The sequence below is a fragment of the Notothenia rossii genome (assembly GCF_949606895.1).
Source record: "Notothenia rossii genome assembly, chromosome: 7".
NCBI classification, from domain to species: Eukaryota; Metazoa; Chordata; class Actinopteri; order Perciformes; family Nototheniidae; genus Notothenia; species Notothenia rossii.
The window spans coordinates 54,640,586-54,665,510 of record NC_136905.1 but is presented as its reverse complement, the minus strand read 5'-3'; the positions used below and the strand labels follow the sequence as shown (position 1 = coordinate 54,665,510).

The window sequence follows — 24,925 nt, the reverse complement described above, 5'->3', positions numbered from 1 at the left end:
ATATATGTATTTATTTAATTATTGATGTATTTATTTATTTATTTAATTTTGGCTTAAATGGCATTCCATAAAAATAATGCGCTGTGATGTGCAGTCGACACGTTGGTCCGAATTATCTAACGCAGCCCCTCGTCCTCCACAATGTTAAGCTGTAGCCACCCATTTAGCTATCGCTGTTGAAGGCTTGTTGCTCGTAGAAGTGCCCAGGCGTCTCCCCGGCAAACTTTCAAGCGTGGTCTGCCGCGAGCAATCTGCAGGAGCGGGGCTGTCAGCATCCGCTGTGTGCTTGGCTTGCTGTTTAAAACACCTTTTTTTGTATCCATATCTCTTGCTAGAATCTCCCACCATCCAACTAACAACAACAGCAACGTCAAGCCTTTGGGCTCTGAAACTACGGGCGTGTTATTAACGCGTTAACTTGACAGCCCTAATTTTTTCGGAAATTCGTATTTTTCAGCTTGTGTTAGCCACAAATCTTATTCCTGGCATCTAACCGAAAACACGTTTAATGAATTGTTGACGTGTTAGAGGACTCATTCCTGCACCAATCTAAGTTATTGAAAGTGTTTTTTTTTGTGAAAGAATCTGAATATTTGGCAAACAAAAAAATGTGAATCCATGTTGTTTATTTCTGAATTCATAAATAAGCAGTTTGAGGATAAAAAAAAAACAGCCTATGGAGGAATCAACACCAGTTCATCGAGCCTGCCAATCATCTCCTGCAGCTGCGTTCGATTGGCCAGTCTCTGCCGGCCCCTCCTCTCCAGCAGCAAAGCCTCCGTCTGCAGCAGCAGCTCTACAGCCTGAGACGCTGAGAGCCCCCCCGCAGTGGGGGTCCCGCCCCGGTCCCCGTCTGCTGGGGGGCTGCTGTGTCTGACCGGCCTCTCAGTCTGGAGCCTGTAGGCCAGGGGGCAGGAGGGCAGGCGGGGGGGACAGGAGAGAGGAGGGAGGCAGGAGTCTGATCTACCCTGCAGGAGTCCTCCTTCTCCTCGGCCCTCAGGGGCCTCTCTGACCCTCCCCTGTCCTTTCTGGGTATAAGATGACACAGAAACATACCTTAAGAGTCACAGTAAAGTAATGCTGCACAATACATTTCACTTTTATCTTGATCGAAATATGGACCAAGTATGCCCAAATCACAGTAAACACAAATATTTGGTAAAGGAAAAATACATGAAAATATCTAAATGAAGTATTGTGGACCTGCAGAATTATATGGTATTCTACACACTTAATAAAATACCCTGGTTTGGTACATATCCTCTTAAGAAGAAAATCCCGTCATGATGAGTCTAATTTATTTGTCCATGATAATGTGAATAATGTTCCAGAAATTATAATTTGCTTTAAAGGGGACCTATCATGCAAAATGCATGTGATGTCTTTTACACATAAATATGTTTCCCGGTGTGTCGGGGAACTCATGCAGCGTCAGAAAATAAAACCCTCTCTTTTTTCCTCCGTACCCAAATCTCTAAAAATGGGGCTACAACAGAGCTGATCCAGATTTGCGTCCGATATGACGTAATATCGGATATGTAGGCTGGATTTACACCCACAGCCCTATCAGAAACGTTGCAATCAGAAACAATGCCCGACTGTTTTGGACGTAATATGGTCGCCAGACGCTTTTTTCCGGGTTCGGTTCTGGGTAAATCAAAGATGATGCGGGTCGGGTCGCGGTGTTGCATAATAAATATATTAAAATAATAATAATTTAGTTTAATGTTTAAATCCTCAGCGGGACCGCGCATAATCATAACCTCTGCAGCGCATCAATCTGCTTCTGAGCGCGCCACATTCTAAATGGCTGAGGTGAAGCTCTCTAGCGGAGAATACAGCATTTTCAATAACACTTCCTCAAGAGTGAAATCCAATGTCTGGCAGGCTTTTGGTGTTCCCCTAGATAGAGAAAATAACCAACATCCCACGCTTTTTGAGACAAATATGCAACTGCGTGTGTTAATAATTGCACGTTTTCACTGCTCATATATATGCGGGTTCGGGTCGGGTTGCGGATCCTGTGCCGACAGGTCGGGTCGGGTTGCGGAACTAATTGGCAATATGTGCGGGTAGCGGGGCGGGTTCGGTATTGCACGTCGCGGGGGCGGGGCGGGAACGGGTCTTGAAAATCAGACCCGTGCAGGACTCTGATGGTCGGTGCATGTTTACATTAGCATCGCTAACACTCAGAGCTAACTGTACTGGAGAGCATGTGTGTGAAGAAGCAGGAAATAAAAAGGAACTCACCTTGTGGTATAACCAGCAAGAGAGAAAGCCTAGTTTGAGCTCTACTGTTTCAGAAATAATCCTTGATAATCCATGATATGGCGTTTCATCACCGCAGTATTTAGTTTAGACCAGGGGTCGGCAACCTTTTTGATATGAAGTGCCATTTAAAAAAAAAATTGTTATCAGCGTGCCAACGATCGAGAATTATCAACGGGGGGGGGGGGGGGGGGGGTTTGAGGATCTTGACGCTCGTCAACTCAGCAGGAGGGCGGGGGAGCCTCGCTGCAGGGAAGCAGTGTGTGGACCTGTCAGCGCAACTTACATGGTGCCGAATTTAACAAACACATTTAAATAATTGGTTTAAACGGCATAATAATAAGGACGATCGTCCGTTCTGTGATTCTCCAGAGCACACATTATTACGTTATGATATCATGCAGAGTGAGATGAGATCGCTGTCCCTTTAAGAGAGAGAGAGAGAGAGAGAGAGAGAGGGGTGTGGCTTGTGCATGTGTGTTTGTGGATGGTAGAGCGACAGTGAGGGAACGTGTGTATGTTTCTGGAAGTGAAACGAGGAAGCAGAAAAACAGAGGTCTGTGATGTATTTTGTGAAACAGAAGAACAGCTAAATAAATGCAACGGCCTCCCAAGAAGAGCTCGCCTCTTTAAGCTAAAGTGGGTTATTGAACCTGAAGCTTGTTGCTTCTGCCCTCCTCGACTACGGCCTGGGAGCCGACAGGAAAGTTCAACACACAGATGGCCAGTCCGCCCCTTTGTAGCATATTATTTCGATGAGAGATGAGCAGATCGCCACTGGGCTTTCAACTAAATACACAGCCACGCAAAAACTGCTGCATTTGTACAGCTCCTTATGGGTACTGCAATTAGTGAAGGGCTTCCCTCTGTGGTGAAACGATCAGCACTGCACCACGGAGGAAAGCGGCAGAAAGTCACATGGAGTTAAAGAGAGCGGGGCTGCGTTGTGTGCATGGCTTCCTTCTGCAGGTAACGGGGAGACGCGCTCTGGCGGCGGTCTCGTTCAGGATCCGAAAATACAATTTAAATATTTTGCACACTTATTCCACTTATTCCTAGTGTGCCACTGGTTACGGTGCCGTGCAAGGGGTTGCCGACCCCTGGTTTAGACAGTAGCTGCCGGTAGCATCTCCCGCATGAGCTCAGCCCCCTCCCTTTTTTTAATCTATTTTTTTAAACCTTTATACCCCAAATCACCACTTTTGAAACAGGAAGTGAAATAGAGGGATATGAGGCATGGCTAGAATGGGTGATCTGTTTGGTATTTTGAGCAAAACACTTCATTGACATGTTTTTTATATATCTGAGACCTATGTTATTGCCTAAAAATAGCATAATCGGTGACCTTTAATATTGGAAATTATTTCGCAATTTCAATATCAGTAAAACTAATCACATTTAGTTATTTTTCAAATCCTGCAACCTAAACTACAGTGAATAAATATAGTACTAAGTGTTATGATAATATAAAAAAGGTATTGTTGGAACTAATCTTAGCTTTCTGCAAAAAATGCCAAATATTGCCGCCTAATCGTGATCCCTGCAGTTAAGAGACTATAAAAGACCACATTTCCCACAGTACCAGCCTTTTAAGAGATACAGAGATGGGCCACTTGTGTGAGAGACGCCGTGGAGGCAAATTATTTTACCATTAAGTTAAAATAGTCTACACCAGTGATTCTCAAATGGGGGTACGCAGACCCCTAGGGGCATGTTGGGGTATTGCAGGGGGTGCGTGAGATTTAAAAAAACAAAAAAGGTTAATTAAAAAAATACCATGCATGATTACAAAAATATTCATAGTACAATAAGTTAAATAGAAAACACAATTTATATAAAATATTCAAAGTGTCATAAAATGTTCAAGATCCCTTCTTGTGCTTTTCTGGTGCTTAACTGGTTCTCCTCTGTTTTTACAAGTGTGTGTCACGTTGTAGTCACTTTGCTCAGCGCTACTGCTTGTTACAACTTGTGTTTGCCGTACTCGCCATGAACTTTTATTGCTCAGGTTAATCTGGCCCCCCTCCGACGTAAGCGTGAAGTATTGGCACGTGCCGGGCCAGCTAAGAACCGGGTTTCGGTACTGAGAGCCGGCTCCGCTGAGGTGGAAACAGGAAGAACCAGAGCTGAATCAGGCTCTAGCCCGGAACCACGCTGAGCGGGAAGCCAGTTGCAATATTATATTATAACAATTAGACATTGAAATGGAATCGTGGTTAAAACGTAGCAGCACTACAGCAGGGAACGTGGACAACGGAGGAAAAAGGAAAGCCAAAATTGAGCCAACAAAATGCCGTCAATATCAGGAGGCGTATGCTTTGATGGGATTCACGTCAACAAACGGCAACCCGCGCCATGCATTAGGCGATATTGTGTTTTTTCTGTGGGGAGAAACTAGCCAACAGCTCGATGAAACCAGCGCACCTCCTGAGACATCTCAGCACCAAACACCTGTGTTATGTTGGTAAGCCACCGGGGTTTTTCAAGAGAAAACTTGCTGAGTACAGATCCTCGCAAGAGATGATGCGAAAAGCCTCCACAACATCAGCCACAGCGCTGGAGGCATCGCGGTGTTACTGCTCATTGCTAAAGCCAAAGCCGTTCACGATCGCAAAAACTCCTAAATAGTGTCATTGCACTGTTATTACATAGTTTGCTTTTAATTGCACATTTTTTTTAAGTTACGTTTTTTTTTTTACCCCTTTCATGCATTGTGGTCACTACATTAGAGACTGCTAATTTAATTCTGTTTTCTTCTATATGCATGGGGTTTCGGATGGTATAGTTGCACATCAGGCACCACTATTCTTCTGGCTAAAATACATACAGTGGGGCAAAAAAGTATTTAGTCAGCCACCAATTGTGCAAGTTCTCCGACTTAAAAAGATGAGAGGCCTGTAATTTTCATCCGAGGTACACTTCAACTATGAGAGACAGAATGGGGGGAAAGAATCCAGGAAATCACATTGTAGGATTTTTAATGAAATAATTGGTAAATTCCTCGGTAAAATAAGTATTTGGTCACCTACAAACAAACAAGATTTCTGGCTCTCACAGACCTGTAGCTTCTTCTTTAAGAGCCTCCTCTGTCCTCCAGTTGTTAACTGTATTAATGGCACCTGTTTGAACTCGTTATCAGTATAAAAGACACCTGTCCACAACCTCAAACAGTCACACTCCAAACTTCACTATGGCCAAGACCAAAGAGCTGTCAAAGGACACCAGAAACAAAATTGTAGACCTGCACCAGGCTGGGAAGACTGAATCTGCAATAGGTAAGCAGCTTGGTGTGAAGAAATCAACTGTGGGAGCAATTATTAGAAAATGGAAGACATACAAGACCACTGATAATCTCACTCGATGTGGGGCTCCATGCAAGATCTCACTCCGTGGGGTCAAAATGATCACAAGAACGGTGAGCAAAAATCCCAGAACCACACGGGGGGACCTAGTCAATGACCTTCAGAGAGCTGGAACCAAAGTAACAAAGGCTACCATCAGTAACACACTACGCCGCCAGGGACTCAAATCCTGCAGTGCCAGACGTGTCCCCCTGCTTAAGCCAGTACATATCCAGGCCCGTCTGAAGTTTGCTAGAGAGCATTTAGATGATCGAGAAGAGGATTGGGAGAATTTCATATGGTCAGATGAAACCAAAATAGAATTTTTGGTAAAAACTCAACTAGTCGTGTTTGGAGGAGAAAGAATGCTGAGTTGCATCCAAAGAACACCATACCTACTGTGAAACATGGGGGTGGAAATATCATGCTTTGGGGCTGTTTTTCTGCAAAGGGACCAGGACGACTGATCCGTGTAAAGGAAAGAATGAATGGGGCCATGTATCGTGAGATTTTGAGTGACAACCTCCTTCCATCAGCGAGGGCATTGAAGATGAAACGTGGCTGGGTCTTTCAGCATGACAATGATCCCAAACACACCGCCCGGGCAACGAAGGAGGGGCTTCGTAAGAAGCATTTCAAGGTCCTGGAGTGGCCTAGCCAGTCTCCAGATCTCAAACCCATAGAACAGGGGTTTTCAAAGTGTGGGAAAGTGAGCCTCCCCTCAGAGAACATAAGAACAGCCGCGCCCCCCCTCCCAATTATTATTGCTGGTATTATTATTATTATTATTATTATTATTATTATTGTTGTTGTTGCTATAATGCAGGGGTATTCAATTGCATTTCAAAGAGGTCCAGTAAGAGAAAATGTAATTAAATGCTCTGTTTTCGCTGTCTACCTTCCGCCATTTGAAATTACTCCGACTGTTTCTCTCCTCTTGTCTCGTCTCTGTGTGTGTGTGTTTGAATCTATCGTGCTGACTGCACCGATTTGATTGGCTGAGTAGCGTCACCTCCTTAAAACATTCAACAATAAGTTTTTTAAACCTTTTTATTTTTATGTTTTAAACATATTGTATAAAACTCCCCCACTACTTGGACTATTCCTTGCACCCCTCTAGAATAAACCTGAATGGTCTCAACCATATTGCATCAGTAACGTGCACTTGTTATTATAACAGGATCGCAAGGACGCTGGTAGCGATCGGAAAATTGAGTGTTGTTCAGTTTGTGTGTTGTGGAACATGCGTGTCCGTGCATGAAAATATACCACACACCCAATTACAATTGCATGTTCAATTCACTACCCTGGAAGTTAATACAGTTGTTAAAGTTGGAACAGCCTTTGGAAAGGCCGTTCTTCCTTGCATGTCAGTCACCTACACCTTCTTACAGAGGACAGGCACATCTAGCTGCAGCACGACCCGTATATTTCCGCACGCCGTGTTCTCAAGACATATTTTTTTTAACATTTTCAACATGGTGGATAAATCCTTATATGCTCCCGGCAACACACTGAACGTCAACTTTGCCTCCTTATTAAACTCACCCCTACTTTAGTGGGAACAATGAGTGCGTCTGATGCACACAGGAATAAACGCAGATCATCCTCTGGCTGCAGCCTTGACCAGTACTTGCTTTTGATCAAAGTCAATGCGGAAAACCTGCACTCACACAGGTAGGTGGAGGTGAAGGGAATGAGCACTTTTACAGCCTTGTTGGCGAGGTGGGGGAACTCGGTCTCCACAGACAGCCACAAGTGGGCAAGTGTCACTTTACTCTTCTTTTTCTCGTTCTTTTGTGTCTCACGCTGCGCCTCCCCTGAAGCTCTCTGGCGCCCCCCAGGGGACGCGCCTCACACTTTGAAAACCGCTGCCATAGAAAATCTTTGGAGGGAGTTGAAAGTCTGTGTTGCCCAGCGACAGCCCCAAAACATCACTGCTCTAGAGGAGATCTGCATGGAGGAATGGGCCAAAATACCAGCAACAGTGTGTGAAAACCTTGTGAAGACTAACAGAAAACGTTTGACCTCTGTCATTGCCAACAAAGGGTATATAACAAAGTATTGAGATGAACTTTTGTTATTGACCAAATACTTATTTTCCACCATAATTTGCAAATAAATTCTTTAAAAATCAGACAATGTGATTTTCTGGATTTTTTTTTCTCATTTGGTCTCTCATACTGTAGTTGAGGTATACCTAGGACGAAAATGACAGGCCTCTCTCATCTTTTTAAGTGGGAGAACTTGCACAATTGGTGGCTGACTAAATACTTTTTTCCCCCACTGTATTTTTAAAAGTCAATCAAGGAGTAATCTTAATTTAAGGTGTTTGAGGAGTAGATTAAAGATACAATTTCTTTGGGAAAAAATTATTGATAAAAAAAAATCAAAGGGTGTCTCAACACGCCATGAATTGAGAGTGGGATTAAAGGAACAGTAAATATGCTTGCCATGTTGTTTTTTGGTGGTATTTGGTTGTCAACCTATTTTTGTTTGTGAAATGTTGAAGTGGTCCTACTGACTCGATCTTCATTTCTTCTGTTTTTGTTTTGTCGTTGTCTGAGATGGGAATGTCCTCTCCTATATATTATTGCTATGTACATGTTTGTGTCTTTAACCTGTACAAAAAATAAATAAATAAAAACAAAACATTTGTATTTGGCGGCCCACTTGCAATGCCTTCGCGGACCACTAGGGGACCGCGGCCCACAGGTTGGGAACCGCTTTTGTTTTGCTTTGTTTGACTGTTTGTATTTTTCTTTGTTGCTTATGATTTGTAAGATTCTTATTTTATTTTTGATTAAACACGAGTTTTGCGACAACTCATTCCTTTTCATACACTTGATTTTCAACTTAAAACAAACATCTCTCACAATCGATCCTCAAAACCATTAAGCAAAGACATCTGTAGGATGACTAACCAACGTACGTACGTACGTGCGTGCGTTAGGGGTTTCACCGACTAGTCGACTACCTTTACCACTAGTCGGCACTGTAGGCCCTAGTCGACTAGTCGTGAAAAAAATTGAGGTAAACGAGGTGCTGCAAAATGCTCCAAAACACGTCCGACATTCTTATGTATGGCAGTACTTCAACGAAGATGTAACCAACTCCACAGTGAAGTGTCAGTTGTGTCCAGCTGTACTGAAGTACAATACAAATGCATCTGCTATGCGAAACCATCTGAAGATGAGACACCCGCTGCCGACAGCTAGCACTAGCAGTAATGCTAGCACCAGTGAGCAACGGACCGGCGTCAGCACTGAACAGAGGCAAACGAACAGCAAGAAAACACGGGTCAACAGTGATGCGGATGATGAGCTACGGGATTACTGCCAGCGGACACCGCATATCCCCACGATGTATAATCCACTGGAGTGGTGGGCAGAAAACGTGCACCGCTTCCCCCGCTTTCGAGGAGCTACCCGGCTATTCCAGCCACAAGCACCCCGAGTGAGAGGGTTTTTTCCCTGTCAGGCAACACTGTCACCCGAAAGCGGTCAAGCCTCCTTCCCTCACATGTCGATGCGTTGGTGTTCAAACCAAACCAAAAATATGGAAAGGTGGACGTTATCGTGGAGGAAAGCGAATAAAGTGTTGCGCACTGGATTTACGTGGCATTTATGTAAACAAGAGTTTTTTGCTGTCGATTTTGATGAGTCCAGTTACTGTTTGTTATTTACTCAGCCATGTAACACAAATTAAAAATGCAGTGTTTAATGTTACTGTATGAGTTCCAATATAAAATACAGTTGTACACCTCTCTTTGTGTGTCTTTATTATGACGTAACGACTAGTCGACTACTATTTTGAAAAATGTGTCGACTAGTAAATATTGGTAGTTGTGAAACCCCGAGCGTGCGTGTGTGTGTGTGTTGCCAACCTGTCTTGTAGGCAGTTTCAATAGCATGTCATCCAGTATCTCTAGCCCACAGTTTCCGTGGTGACACCCTGCTGCTCTCCCATTGGGTGCTACTGTAGGCTTCCTGTGAACAGGATCTGTCAGATGGCCATCCACCACACTGTCCTACACACACACACACACACACACACACACACACACACACACACACACACACACACACACACACACACACACACACACACACACACACACACACACACACACACACACACACACACACACACACACACACACACACACACACACACACACACACACACACACACACACACACACACACACACACACAAGAAATAAACAAGTTGACATAATTGTCTTCAGACAGGATGTGCCACATCAAGAATTTTACATATAGATATATAGAGGCATACATCCTAATGTTGAGTTGATTTGTGCTCTCATTGACCTGTGTTGTTGTGTCTAACTCACCATCCAGGTCCAGAAGACTTTCTCTACCTGTCTCCAGTTCAGATATGCTTCCAGGAGGTCACAGAGCTGCTGCAGACACACACAGTCCTACAACATAAACAAACACACTTTTCTTTTTAGGGATAGTTGAGTTTTCTGACAGCAGTGGGAATTGGGTGTTATTGGTTGTTACTACCTTTGGACACAGCTGCTCTTTGTTGCTTTTAACAGACACATACAGTGGGGCAAAAAAGTATTAAGTCAGCCACCAATTGTGCAAGTTATCCCACTTAAAAATATGAGAGAGGCCTGTCATTTTCATCCTTGGTATACCTCAACTATGAGAGACAAAATGAGAAAACAAAATCCAGAAAATCACATTGTCTGATTTTAAAGAATTTATTTGCAAATGATGGTGGAAAATAAGTATTTGGTCACCTACAAACAAACAAGATTTCTGGCTCTCACAGACCTGTAACTTATTCTTTAAGAGCCTCCTCTGTCCTCGACCTGTATTAATGGCACCTGTTTGAACTCGTTATCAGTATAAAAGACACCTGTCCACAACCTCAAACAGTCACACTCCAAACTCCACTATGGCCAAGACCAAAGAGCTGTCAAAGGACACCAGAAACAAAATTGTAGACCTGCACCAGGCTGAGAAGACTGAATCTGCAATAGGTAAGCAGCTTGGTGTGAAGATATCAACTGTGGGAGCAATTATTAGAAAATGGAAGACATACAAGACCACTGATAGTCTCCCTCGATCTGGGGCTCCACGCAAGATCTCACCCCCTGGGGTCAAAATGATCACAAGAACGGTGAGCAAAAATCCCAGAACCACACGGGGGGACCTAGTCAATGACCTGCAGAGAGCTGGGACTAAAGTAACAAAGGCCAGACGTGTCCCCCTGCTTAAGCCAGTACATATCCAGGCCCGTCTGAAGTTTGCTAGAGAGCATTTAGATGATCCAGAAGAGGATTGGGAGAATGTCATATGGTCAGATGAAACCAAAATATAACTTTTTGGTAAAAACTCAACTAGCCGTGTTTGGAGGAGAAAGAATGCTGAGTCGCATCCAAAGAACACCATACCTACTGTGAAACATGGGGGTGGAAACATCATGCTTTGGGGCTGTTTTTCTGCAAAGGGACCAGGACGACTGATCCGTGTAAAGGAAATAATGAATGGGGTCATGTATCGTGAGATTCTGAGTGACAACCTCCTTCCATCAGCAAGGGCATTGAAGATGAAACGTGGCTGGTTCTTTCAGCATGACAATGATCCCAAACACACCGCCGGGCAACGAAGGAGTGGCTTCGTAAGAAGCATTTTCAAGGTCCTGGAGTGGCCTAGCCAGTCTCCAGATCTCAACCCCATAGAAAATCTTTGGAGGGAGTTGAAAGTCCGTGTTGCCCAGCGACAGCCCCAAAACATCACTGCTCTAGAGGAGATCTGCATGGAGGAATGGGCCAAAATAACAGCAACAGTGTGTGAAAACCTTGTGAAGACTTACAGAAAACGTTTGACCTCTGTCATTGCCAAGCGGCAAACTCTGGGAAAGAGCCGGGACGCCAATACGGAAGTGCTACATACTGCAGTTCATATATTGGCTGATAGGCGATGGCTGCAGAAAGGAGCAATTTCCATAGACCCCAATGTTAAAATGCCCAATTTTACAGCAGGAAAAAACACGTTTCTACCCCTGGCTCCATACATTTTATTATCGATATAGTTAGAATCCACCTTCATGATTATGATTCTGTGAGTGAATTGTTTTCTAACACGACCCTTTTATTTATATTAGGTCTTAAAGTTTTTGCATAAATTAGGGCGTGGTCACATTGAGTGACCGCTCTGTCAAGTGACTGCTACTGCTAGCTTCTTGTCTCTCTGCTAGCTGCTCCGTGAAGCTAGCTACAGGGACTCTGCCTGGTCAGTTCATCCAGGAAACACAACTTGAAGCCGGCCGTGGTTGTTTGTTCTTCATGCTTATATATCGGGCTATTGTGACTCGCTCTGCGGTTAAAACAGACGGTGCATGAATGCGGTTTTGCGGTAAGTGAAATTCGAGTGCTTTATTCATGTGTTAATGATTTTAATCGACGTAATGAATGTTAAGGCTAACGAGTGGTAGCTACATTGGTGCTAACGATGCTAATCGTAGCCTCCAAGTTAAAATCATAGACTGTATATATAAAGGTTAAAACGAAATAGAGAAGTGTTAAGTGTAAAGTGGGATAATACTGTTGAACAAACAGCTTCTGTTTGAAGTTGAAAAAATAAGGTCATCCTTGTTACTTAGAGATATTTTATTATATAGGTAGGAACTGTATGCATCACTAAGGTTAATTTAAATTGGCTATGCTCAAGTATGTAGACAAGCTAATCGAAGTAGTAGTCGTATGTGAAATCAACCTCACAATAAGATGTGTGTATATATTACTAATTATTAATGTCATATTTCAAGATGATTACTTAGATATTACAATATGGTTGGTTGAGCTGGAGTTCATTATTGAGCTTACACGTTAACATCACAGTCATCTGAAGAACAAACCCAAACCTTGTTGTTTTTATGAATTGCATTACCAAATGGGTATCAAATAAATAGTAAGCATTGGTAACACAACTTCCAAAGTTACAGTAAAATAAAAAGGACGCTGACTCGGACGATACACAATCCAACATGTTCAACAGAAGAGAATCAGTTATATTTTTTGTACACATGGTACTTTACATATATATCTGTTTGTTTAAGGTGTCCAGGTGATGCAGACAGGCTGGACCAGAGAGTGAGAGACAGAACTGGACTCCTCACAGCAGTGAACTTCAGCTCAGGTACAAAGACTCTTTTTTTCATACTGTACAAAGAATCAAGAAAGATATTGGTTTACATAACCAATTGACTTTAATACACTGATATACATTCCATTAAACAATACTAAATCACCTACACATCAGTGAAGTTGAGGGTTTTTTCCATGCAAAAAGTTACATTTAGATGTTAACAAGCAATATGATTTTGTCAGCTTTCTAATTTAATGTATTGAAGGCAAAGATATTTAACACAGTGAGAACTGCTACTATTTATCTCTCAATATTGTCTGTAAAAAACGTGGTAAAAGTTATTCTTTCAGTGAGACAACAGAGCAAGCTTCTACAGTTGCACTACATTTTTATAACAGTTAAATATCATTTTTGATAATAACATATATTTCAATATTGATGAACTTCATACTTTTCATTCATAATCTGATTGTCTTTCTAGCTCACTGTTGAAATAAAAAAAAAACATTACAATTACAAAATAATTATATCTACAGCCCCTAAACACACAAACACACCGCTTTCATAAATAACGCACTTGTTCTGCAATAATATGTTTTATGTTTCCTGTAATTTTTGTTAGGAAAGGACATGCCTGAAAGACACGATTCAACAGGTTCTCCTTCTCTGAGGGTCAAGAAGAACATCCAAGAGGAAAATTAGAAGCTGATGTTATGAGATTTTAAGACCAGTACACTAAGAAACTACTTTTATTGTAAAAACAGTAAGCTGATGGAATGCACCTATTTCCACATCTACACTCCATCAGCTGATTATTTGTATTTGCCTCGCTTTATGAGCTTCACATCACTTGTGCCTTGTACCGCAGTTTGCAACGTCACAAAACAATGGGGCCAATCTTCAGTCAGATGTGAATGTGTAATCTAACATTTTCAGTAAGAATAATGGACAAAAGGAGTGCAAATACAAATACAATTTATTGAAATGTGAACCAAAAGTTAATCACATGTTTTAAATTAAACGCACATATGGACAGAAGGTGTAAACCTATTAAATGTATAAGTAAACACATTTAGTCAAATAACGTGACAGACTAGGCCTGTGCAGTTGGTATCAGCTTTGCCCAGCATGGGCTCCTCCATCAGGCCTGGTCCCCTGTCATTTGAATGGCGGTCAATACAAATTCTGAAGTTTTTGCCCATCCGATCAATTTTTTTTGAAAATCGTGGATTTTTGGATCTTCAAAGAGCTCGATTACGATGGCCAGTCAGGCAAACAATTACATTTGATCATTGGTAAATCAACAATCGGTCTTGATATATGGTTAAATTAAAATCAGTAGGCGAGGCTGTAATTTCTGCAGCTGTTACTCTCATGAGTGAGGCAGAACATAATAGTTTTATCATGCCAAAAAGCTGCTGTGTCGTTTATTGCACCTCAAACATTAAAACAAATCCAGAGTTACGTGTTTCTGTACTTCCTCTAAGAAGAAAGGACAGTAACAGAAGATCTCTGTGGCTTCAGGCTCGATCGCCATTCAAATGGCAGCCGTTGTTTCCCCCAAAAGTGGGCGGGGCCCTAAAGTGACGTAGATGTTACTCTCATCTATGAAAATAAATAGCCTACTGCTATATTTAACCATATATCGAGCCCGATCGTCGATTTCTAATGGCTTAATGCAATTGTTTGCCTGTCTGGCCTTTGGAATTGGGCTCTTTGAAGATCCAAAAATCTCCGTTTTTCTTACATTTCTGATCGGATTGGCAAAAACTTCAGAATTTGTATTGACCGCCGTTCAACTGACAGCATTGTTTTCCCCCAAAAGTGGGCGGAGCCGTTATTTTTGCCCGGAAGTGACGCATTTGTTACTTTCATCTATACCTAGGATGAAAATGACAGGCCTCTCTCATCTTTTTAAGTGGGAGAACTTGCACAATTGGTGGCTGACTAAATACTTTTTTGCCCCACTGTATTTGACTGATTACTGACTTTCACAATTGTTCTCTTCACACTTACAAAGCCCAAATGATTTTAGCGGACAGAAAGTACGAAATTAAGACGATAATGATTGATTGATTTTTTATTTATTCAACCCCAACAAAGGACATAAAAATAATATTATGGAGAATTATTTGAATAACAGCACAGACTTACCTTCCTTAGCAATGTTGAGCTCTGATCTGAGGAGGAGGGGGATACAGAGGATGGAAGGCTGGCAACAGAAACCTGAAAATAAAACTTAATATCAATATTTTACATCAATATTTTACACTTCAATTAGTTAACAATTCAGATTTCATGCATCATTGTGCATCAGAAAAGAAAAACTTTTCCTTGTCTTCTTTTCTAAGAAAATAACTTCTTTTCAGTTTTCAAGGGAAACGTTAACAGTCTTCCTGCACATTTGCTTCGAAACGTCCTATTTGTTGAACTTTGAGAAGAGTTTTTCGTTGCAGTACTGTCAAATGATATAAAAAGTTTGCAAAGAGGGGGTTTTCTCACAGCATGGAGAAGGCAGGTCCTCTCTTCTTGCATGGACAGCAGGGTGTGGCCCTGGTGTCTCAGAGAACCAACGAGCCACTGAAGCCTCCGGAGAGATGCTGAGTCCAACGGGAGCTCAGTTGGAAGCCGATGGTTTACCTAACAGAGAGAGAGAGAATAGAAATGTAAGATTACACAAATACATGTATTCAAAATGTATGATATGATAATATATTGTCAGGTCTGAAATGCTTCTTTCATCCCAGCAGAAGGGAACAGAACTGGCCAAACTGATTTTTCCTTAGCATTCTGATATTTTTTAAATTGTATATAAAATATCAATAACGGTCTATAGCTTATTCATATTTATTCTGTCTATAGTGTTTTATACTGTCTATTCTTATACCTGAACTAATGTATTCAATTTGTATACTGCTGTTTGTAATGGGTATACCTCCTTATGCTGTTCCAAGTGTTAATACTGTCAGATGTTTATATTTATTTAATACTATGAATAACACTGTACTTTAATACTTGCTTTGCAATCCTGCTAAGATGCTAACTGCATTTCGTTTTTTTCGTTCTTAGTTCCTTTACTCAGTGCAATGACAATAAAGGTGAATCTATCTATTCTGATCTAAAACAGAAGAATGCGTTTACTTGCGTGGCAACAAAAATGACTTCTTTGTTTTGTCCTTTTGCAGAAATATTCACCCGCATAATACTGTGGTGCTTACAGGTGAAGGAGTGAGTATGAGTGTTTTGTCCAGTTGCTCCACTCTCTGAGTCAGCAGTTTCTCCAGAGTTCCTGTAGCGAGCAGCCAGCCCAGCGCCAGCAGGAGGTCTTTGCTGGAGAATCTCCCTCCCTCCCCTCCTTCTCCTCCCCCCCGCTCATACATCCAGTCAGCATGGTAGCCAGTCTGCCAGAGCCCTGCAGCCACCAGCCTCCTGAGCTCTGTGGCTGTAGACAGACAGAGAAAACACATTCAGTTGCTCAGCAAGTTCATATAACTATTTCTAACACAACAAATCACATTTTACTTATAATTTCAGTTTCTTATTACGATTTCATAGCCCTAGTATTAGACGCCTTTAGAAGTTGTGACATGAAGTCATAGAATTTTGATGTAGTTTGTCTTTTTTTCAATATGCAGGGATAACCTGCTGAAAAATAAAATCGTATAAACGTGTGTTTGCCACTATGCACATTTTCAGAAATATTTCTAAATCTCATTGGATTTAGTGGAGGGAGCCTATGCAGTGCTCATTTCTGGGTTACAGAAATAGGTCATGACCGCACCACTCTACGATGTTCTTTTTAGTGTAACATAGAAAAAAAGCATCTAAATGAAAATCAGTGAAGTCCTTGACAAATAGCAACAATTGCCATGTTTACATCAATAAATGGAGCATGATAATTACCTCCTCCTAGCTGTGAACGGGGCTCACAGGAAACAAAGCCACATTTCTGCTGGATATTGGCGAGGAGCTGCCAAAACTGATCCTCCTGAGAAACAACAGCAAGCAGAAACATGTCCAAATACTATTTCAATATGTACAATGCAGTTTATTAGGAACACACTGGTCCAACATACTATAAGTTATCTAGTTTGACATACTGATATCTTATACTTGTGGGTTATCTGTCACAACTTTTTAATAGCGGGTAGCAGACAGATAACAAATAGTACCCAATGATGTCTTTTATATTTGAAGTTAAAACAATTTTATCTTGTTTTTTTCTTTGTAATGAAATCATTTGTAACATCATGCGTCAGCCGCTCAGTCTAGGAACTTTGCTTCGGAACCTGAGAGTTGATGTTTTAAAAGGTCCCATGACATGGCCATTTCTACTGATCATAATTCCATTGTTGAGGGCTACTAGATTAGATTTACATTGTTCAATTTTCCAAACTCACAGTGGTCTCTAATACAGCAACTCTGTATAGTATGTATATTCACTCTCTGTCCTACACGGCTTGTTGGAGCTCCTGAAAATTGAAAAAGAAGAATCTCCAATGAGGCCTTCTGGGGCAGCATAGACAGGTATTTTCTGTGTTAGAGTTTTACTTTCCACAGGGTGTACTTTGAGGGTTTGTGACTTTGCAGACCGTTTACATGCATAAAAAGCTACATAACCAGGGGTGAACATAACTGGTACGCAGGTACGCGGCACAAATCTGAATTGCCTAACGTCACTTGTGTCACCACGCGCCTTTGCGTACCTCAAAACAAAACACATATTTCGTCTACACGTGTTTCTTGTCAACACTCAATGGAGTAAACTACGAGACATGTAACAAAAAACAAAGACATTAAGCAGCCACGTTGCCGTTTCGCTCCCTGCAAAAAATCTTCAGACTTTCTATGACTGATTGGACTGGGTGCTGGCCGAGCCGCGCAGGACATAACCGACAGACCTGTGAAGCTTTACAGGAGGCAGAGGCTTAGATCACTGGATGACAGAGTTGTTCACCGTGTGCACAGACAGGTTTAACGTCGGTATGAACAACAGAATTGTGCCAAAACTCCGCCAACTGGCTGCAGTGGGAGATTCCCCTGTGCACATTCTGTGCCCCGCGCACACACTGGAGAACTGCGCAAAATCAGCTGATCACAACGTTCACGCTCTGTGGTCAAACTGCTGCAGTTTTATTTACCACAAACTTACTCAGGGGCCTTTTCTCATTTCGTCAAATGCCCCGCCTCGACCCTCCGGTAGTGACCCGGAAATGAACTTCAGCGCGCCATGTTGAAGGACATCTAATTACAGCAGGCTAGCACGTTATAGAGAGGCGAAGTCCCTCCCTTTCCGGGGGAGCTCATGGGACCCCGGAAGCGGAAAATTATACATTGAATTCAATGGAGAGAGAAAACGTATCTTTTGATCCCGTTTGAATTGTGCCACGAACTACACATATGATGTTTGTCAATTTAAAAGAACATTTTGCAAGTCAAAAAAATAAAAATGTGTCGTAAAACTGTGAAGTAACACATTTTGTTGTGTTAAGCCGCTCAGTGAACTACATGTCTCTGGTCCCGCACAATACGCGTCACCAACATAAAGATGGCCGTCACGTTGGCACATTTCACCTCATTCTTTCAGACTGAGAATAAAAATATAAAACGAGGTGAAAATCACTACAAGTCTGGGCATGTTGAGAGCTGTACATACACGAAAGGGGAGTTAGTCGGTTCTGTAAGAGCCAGCATGCGGGACCGGCTTTACAAGGTTTCGGTGAGTAACATGAGTGCAATGTTTAACGTTAATGTCAGTCAATAAGGAGGAGAATGAAAAAGAAGATGATGAACCACAGACCCGGCATATAATGACTGCAGTGTGCAGGGCTGTGTTAATTTATGTTACTGTTATCAATAGCATTAGTTGACTGAGAAAACCGTCAAGAAAAAAAGTTTAGCGATGTTACGAGTCGACTAGTATAATATGCCCACGGCTGTGATTGACAACCTGGACAGCCAGTCAGAAGCTAGAATGCCAACCTAGAGAGCCAATCAGAACCTAGAACGGGTGTACTGTATACGGGTGTGTATGCTATGGATAACATTAGTGTTCACAAGAACAAGGTACACTCCCGTGTTTTGTTTTAGTTGCTCTTCAGATTGAAGTGGCCAGTTTTATATCGACTATATGTGTGATCTCCTTTTTACATCTCGTTGTGTCATTTGAGTTTATTTGCTGTGTGTAGATTCAAGGATTTTGGTTATCTTGTCAATTTGTTTGGTTATCTAAGCACAGCTGTGTGTGACTCCCTCTGGTACACTGGTATGTGTTTTCCTAATGTAGAGAGCATTGATTAATTCATAAACTACACACTGAGTCTAGATCCTGACCAAATCCTTTTTTTTTTATCAAATGTTTTTCAAAAATGTAATACACATTTAAAAAAATACAATGTACAATCACAACCAATACAACACAAATTACAAAAAATACAGAAAAAACAAACAATAACAACAATCAGACAAGAGGACAAAACTATGGAAAAATAAACCCTCCCACCCCCAGATCCGGACCATCCTTGTATTGCTCATTCAATCTATTATAGCATGTTAACAAACATGGTACTTACTTTATTTGTACAGATCTACATGGGAGAGGATGGCACGATGCAGAGCGCTGTCTGTGGTTGTGCACGGGGGATGTACAAATGCAGCCACGCTGCAGCATTGGCAATATTTGCCATGTGGCAGATCAGCTCCACAGAAGTTGAGTGCCAGTGGAGGAAGCCTGGCACTTCAAAAGTAGTCCAGCCGGTGTCTCAACTCTACCAACAGCAAGAGGAGACATACAACCCACTGGCCAGAGACATCGCCACTGAGGAAGTAGACTGGTTCAGGTCTGCACTGAGGGGCGCAGCGTGGCATGGCATGGCTTTTGTCACCTGAGCCAGAGCTGCAGCCTCAACATCAGGCCATTTTCAACGTGCCGGAGCTGGTGAAGGAGCATGGGGGTCGGGGGCTTGAGGCAATTCTTGCCTCAATGCGACTGAGCAGAGACCAGCAAGCTGCCATCCAGACAGCCACCGTAGGACAGCGGACAAATCCTCAGTGGCAGTTACACAGGCAGGGCAGGTTGACAGCCAGCAATTTTGGTGCTGTGCTGAGGTCGGGACTTTCATCCACTCCATGCGCGTCCCTCATGAAGAGGGTGCTTGGGGGGTACAATTTAGACAGAGTCATGGCTGTCAACTGGGGAGTTGTAAACGAGGTGTATTTGGCCAGTGTGTTTTGCCTTTTAAGTGTGACACATATGTGGTGATAAATGCTTCACTTGACGACTGTTCCTAAATAAAAAAAGTTTTCTGCATCGTCAGTCATTTTTTCAAAATAATTACCAATATTTCACAAATTCTTCATGTCAACTTAAGAGCACAGCTGTATGTTGAGTGTCAGCTTTGCTTGGTTCATCTTACTGGGGGCAGCTACATGGATGTCGGTGCAGTCCACAATCATTTTGCAGTTGAAGGCAGAATGAATTTATTATTGAATCAGAATGAAGCACAACTTCCTGTCATACAATACATTGACTTTATTTGTAATTGTGTAAAAAAATAAAGCATTGATTAGCAAGCAGGACCTGAAGGAACAGAGAATGGTGATGGATGGAGCTGGGAAGAGAGAAGAATAAAGAAAACAGATCAACTTTATTATCGGATATTAAAAATTCAATTTCAAAACAAGTTGCCGCTCCTAGTTTTCTAGTATGTAAAGATGATTTCACATGACCTATGCAAAATATCACACTCAATACATGTGTGTCTCTGGGGGGTGTATTTTGCCTTTGATGTATATAAATAATATACCATAACCAAATACTATTACGTACAGTGGAAATCAGGTTGCCAGAGCAGGTCAGTCCAGTGTGCATGTTCCTCAGGGTCTCAGCAGTTACAGGTGAGGTAAAGGAAATAAAAGAGAAAAAGGTCAGTAACAACACTTTAAAGTAACAACACTGAATAATTATCTATTTTAATAATTTTCTCTCAGTAATTACTCAACTAGTGTCTTTCCAACAAACAGATTGACTCACTCTCACTATCATCACAATGAAACACGTCCAGAAGAATGTCATGCAAAGCTGCCTGCGTGCCTGCCTTCCTTCGACTCTCCCTGAACTGCTTCCTTAGCACCCGGTGGAGGGCGCAGTAGGCTACGCTTCAAATGTTTCACGAAATACTTACCATGATGACTACTCTTACTGTTTAACATTTTGGTGTACTTCATGTAATAAAATAATAACTTCATGGTAAGGCTACTAAAAAGGACAAGGCTAAGTAATGTAATGCTAACTAACGTGCTCGCTACTCGTCGCTACTAGCTAGGTAGCTAACTTGACTATGTTCCAAGCACAACATGTATATTACCTATGATATTACCTGATATGTCTGATCCAACGACTCCTGGTCCTTTCATCAGATGGGAAGCGATAGAACGAGCAAGTGGTATGATCACTTTTGTGATTACAACATGGTACAAAGCACACAGGCATCTTGTAAAAGTGAATTTATTGGAGCAATCTCTTATATTTATTGGAGGTAATAAATCAGTTATGAAATCTTCTTCTTCGCTTTAATTACGAGTCTCAACCACTTGGAGCATTATCGCCTGTGACATCACATACGCGACCCAGAATGGGATTTGGGATTTGTAGTCTTTGTAGTCGCGTATCTTTCATAGTCTTATATTTCAACAGTTTTACGACAAAATGTGACTTTTTTGACATGGAAATGATTGTTTAAGATTGACAAACATCATATGTGTAGTTCGTGGCACAATTCAAACGGGATCAAAAGATACATTTTCTCTCTCCATTGAATTCAATGTATAATTTTTCGCTTCCGGGGTCCCATGGACCGGAAGTAGATGGGCGTGACTTCGCCTCTCTATACTTTCAAACCCATGCACGTACTATGTGGCCTAACTTAAATCCCAAAGCATTAAACTCCATTTGGCCGAGTTCAAAGTGAATAAAAAATATATATCCTCTACATCGGTGACGATTTATTCATATTCTATGTACCCATCTATGTTTACCTTTAGCCAGCAGCTAAGCTAGTGGGACGCTATGGTGCCCAGCTATCCGCCCTCTGAAGCTTTTTGGGCCGACAGGGGGTAGGAGAATGTCCCGCTAACGCTGTGTGTGTGTGTGTGTGTGTGTGTGTGTGTGTGTGTGTGTGTGTGTGTGTGTGTGTGTGTGTGTGTGTGTGTGTGTGTGTGTGTGTGTGTGTGTGTGTGTGTTTCACATTAGCGGGACGCTATGGAGCTCAGGTATCCACCCTCTGAAGCTTTTAGGGCCGACAGGGGGAGGAGAATACAACGCTGTGTGTATTTATCGCTAAGCTAGCCGGACGCTACGGTTCAGGTATCCGTCCTCTGAGGCATTTATGGTGGACAGGTTGAGGAGGATGTCCCGCTCCTGTGTGTGTGTGTGTGTGTGTGTGTGTGTGTGTGTGTGTGTGTGTGTGTGTGTGTGTGTGTGTGTGTGTGTGTGTGTGTGTGTGTGTGTGTGTGTGTGTGTGTGTGTGTGTGTGTGTGTGTGTGTGTGTGTGTAACGGAGCTCAGATGAGAGGGCTCTGATTACAGTTTTAATTCTCTGTCAAACTGCATGTTTTCTGCCATATTTGATGAGAGATAAAATGATTTTCTGCCACAGGAGTTTGACAGAGAATAACTGAAAAAGTACACAGTAAAATAACTTCATAGTAGCCTACTTGTGGTAGAAGTCCAACTAGTACTGAGTCCAACAGTAAAGTACTTCATTGTATTTGTGGTAGTTGTCTAACTCAGTCCAACTCTGTGTAGATGGAACATCCAGTATTTCGGAGGGGCCTTAACGGGACCCTCCTCTTGAAAGAAAGGGATATAAGATAAAAGAACTGTAGGAAACAGTTCTGAACTGTTTCCGCCAGTTCTTTAAGTTCGTCGTTCGCGAACAGCTTCTCTTTAGCTTTTGGCAGAAGGCGGCGACTCAAACAAACGAATCGTTTTGTGAGAGGAATCAGTTAATCTCGTTCACTTCAAAGGTTCGTTCAAAAATAACGAATCGTTCGCAAACAACCCATCACTACTAATTATGCTTTAGGAGCTGTAGGTGCGTGTGGTACAGTGTGTGCATAGATGCAGCGGACAGACAGGTCTCAGTTGGTTTGGTGTCCTCTGCTTACTTTTAATACTTGTAAATAAAACTTTTGGCCCGTAATTTATTTTCCTCATTGTAGCGACCAGAGAGGGGGGAATATCCAGTCTCTGATAGTGTTACGTTATTATGAGAGTGCTCTGTTCGACCCTGAAATTGTATATATTTATATAAATATATACATATATGTGTGTGTGTGTGTGTGTGTCCGCATCTGTAGCCTGTTATTGTCTCATTATACCGCACTGTGAATGAATTAAAAGTATATATAAGCCGTCATGAACACATCTGTCCATCAGACAGAGTGCTGCTGTGCCTCCTGTCATCATTAATGGACGTCTCTTTAAAATGACCGCTCAGAGGAGAGGAGTTCTCATTTCTCTAACCGCCTGCTGCTTGCCCTCCTCTCTCCTCGGTTCCCCTCCTCGGCTCCTCCGCTCGCATCTCCTGTGGGCGGGACCAAGTCTCGAGGATAGGAGTCTAGGATAGGAGTCGAGGAGGGGAGTTAAGAGAAATGAGAAAGGGCCAGGGTGTTAATGGAAGAGTTTGAAATCAGACAGAAGTGGAAGAAGTACTTTCGTGTGTAGGAATACTCTGTTACAGTAAAAGTCCAGCATTCAAAATGTTACTCAAGTAAAATTAGAAAAGTATTATCAAAATATAGTTAAAGCACCAAAAGTAAAAGTTGTGCAGATTGGTCCATTTCAGAATAATATATATGATATGTTTTACCATATATATTATTTATATTTATCAAGTCTGATTTAAGACTTGATTATATTTCACACCATTCATCCACATCTGTAAAGTAACTAAAGGTATTCAATACATGTAATGGAGTAAAAGTAAACCATTTACCTCTGAACTGTAGTGGAGTAGAAGTACAAAGTAGCATCAAAGTAAATTCAAGTACAAATATCTCAAAAGTGTACTTAAGTACAGTACTTGAATAAGTGTACTTAGTAACTTCCCACATCTGAAATCAGATATGACTTCAAGTCATGTGATCATTTCTTAGTATTTGATCCTTCAACTTGGCCTCAGGAAATGCAAGGACTTCAGTTTTGGCAACAAGTTTTGGAGAAAGCAAATCGGAGGCTTAAAAAGAGACAGGGAGGTGCATCTTAATCATCTTCATCATCTAGCATGCAAGAAGTGTAAATAGAGGACAGTGAAGGAGACACTGAGGAGGACCACGCTTCGTGTGGGGTGAGTACCAAACGCTGTCTCCTGGTACTCATCTGAGTAACTCATTAAAAAAGTTATGTGCACCCCTGTACAAAACACACAAGGGGACAGGTGATAACCGGAAAAGCATGACATGGGACCTTTAAATCCCACAACTGACCAAGTACTGTTAATGGTACTCTTGGGCACTATTGATGTACCCTTGAGCAAGGCACAAGATCCCCACACTTCTTTCTGTGCGTATTTTCGCATTGCACTGCTTCTTAATTAAATGCATTCTAATTTTCACTAGCACGTTTGTCAAAAGAAAATATAAAGCTGTAAAATAACTTTAATAGAGTAATAAGTAGCCTGCAATATAGGTAACAGCAGGACAGGAAATGCAGTTACATTCCACCCCTGACGGTGACAGCACATGATGAACCTACCACAGCGGGTCCTCCTCCGAACTTAGCCCGCCTGAAGTGCTCCGGCGCGGGGACACATTCCAGCCCGGTGGCCGTGAGCAGTCTGCACAGAGCCGCTATCACCTGCTTCACCTCCACACTTACTGCCGCTGCACTGCGCTGCATTACACACAGCTGAGTTACTATACGAGTATGAACAAACTGTATATCTACTCAGCTATTACATTAAGACCAGTACCGACAACCTTTTTCACACAATTTTTAAAATCTAACGCTTGGAAGTTGAGCTTCGCGGCGAAGACAACAACTTCCGGGTACGAGGCTGTTGCCAGGGAAGTGACTCTTCTTCTCCTTCTTATATTTCGGTGTTATGGTGCCGTTAAACTGCGTTACCGACACCTAGGACCATGATAAAGTCTACACTTATGAAACAAAAATCCAACAAGCAAATATTGA

The 24,925-nt window shown here is 42.1% G+C and overlaps 1 protein-coding gene across 3 annotated transcripts; it reads right to left on the bottom strand.

The window, feature by feature from the left end:
- Positions 1-642: 642 nt before the first annotated feature.
- tedc1 (tubulin epsilon and delta complex 1) lies at positions 643-24,824 on the bottom strand. 3 transcript variants are annotated; one of them, XM_079640294.1, is made up of 8 exons: positions 24,491-24,823; positions 16,640-16,724; positions 15,955-16,178; positions 15,239-15,376; positions 14,891-14,962; positions 9,967-10,035; positions 9,496-9,639; positions 643-1,028 (listed from the first exon to the last, which is right to left on the bottom strand). In XM_079640294.1, the coding sequence occupies exons 1-8, from the start codon at positions 24,632-24,634 to the stop codon at positions 675-677; spliced, it is 1,230 nt and encodes a 409-aa protein (XP_079496420.1). In that variant the 5' UTR covers positions 24,635-24,823; the 3' UTR covers positions 643-674. The 3 variants fall into 3 exon arrangements, with proteins under 3 accessions (XP_079496420.1, XP_079496421.1, XP_079496419.1); XM_079640293.1 differs by having other exon boundaries at positions 644-1,028; positions 9,967-10,053; XM_079640295.1 differs by lacking the exons at positions 9,496-9,639; positions 9,967-10,035 and having other exon boundaries at positions 24,491-24,824.
- Positions 24,825-24,925: the final 101 nt, after the last annotated feature.

Coding starts and splice junctions, on each gene's coding strand:
- tedc1 (XM_079640293.1), bottom strand. CDS start 24,634: ATGCAGCGCAGTGCAGCGGCAGTAAGTGTGGAGGTGAAGCAGGTGATA. Junction 16,725..24,490: donor TCGGAGGAGGACCCGCTGTG/GTAGGTTCATCA, acceptor GTTGTTTCTCAG/GAGGATCAGTTTTGGCAGCT. Junction 15,377..15,954: donor TCATACTCACTCCTTCACCT/GTAAGCACCACA, acceptor TCTCTCTGTTAG/GTAAACCATCGGCTTCCAAC.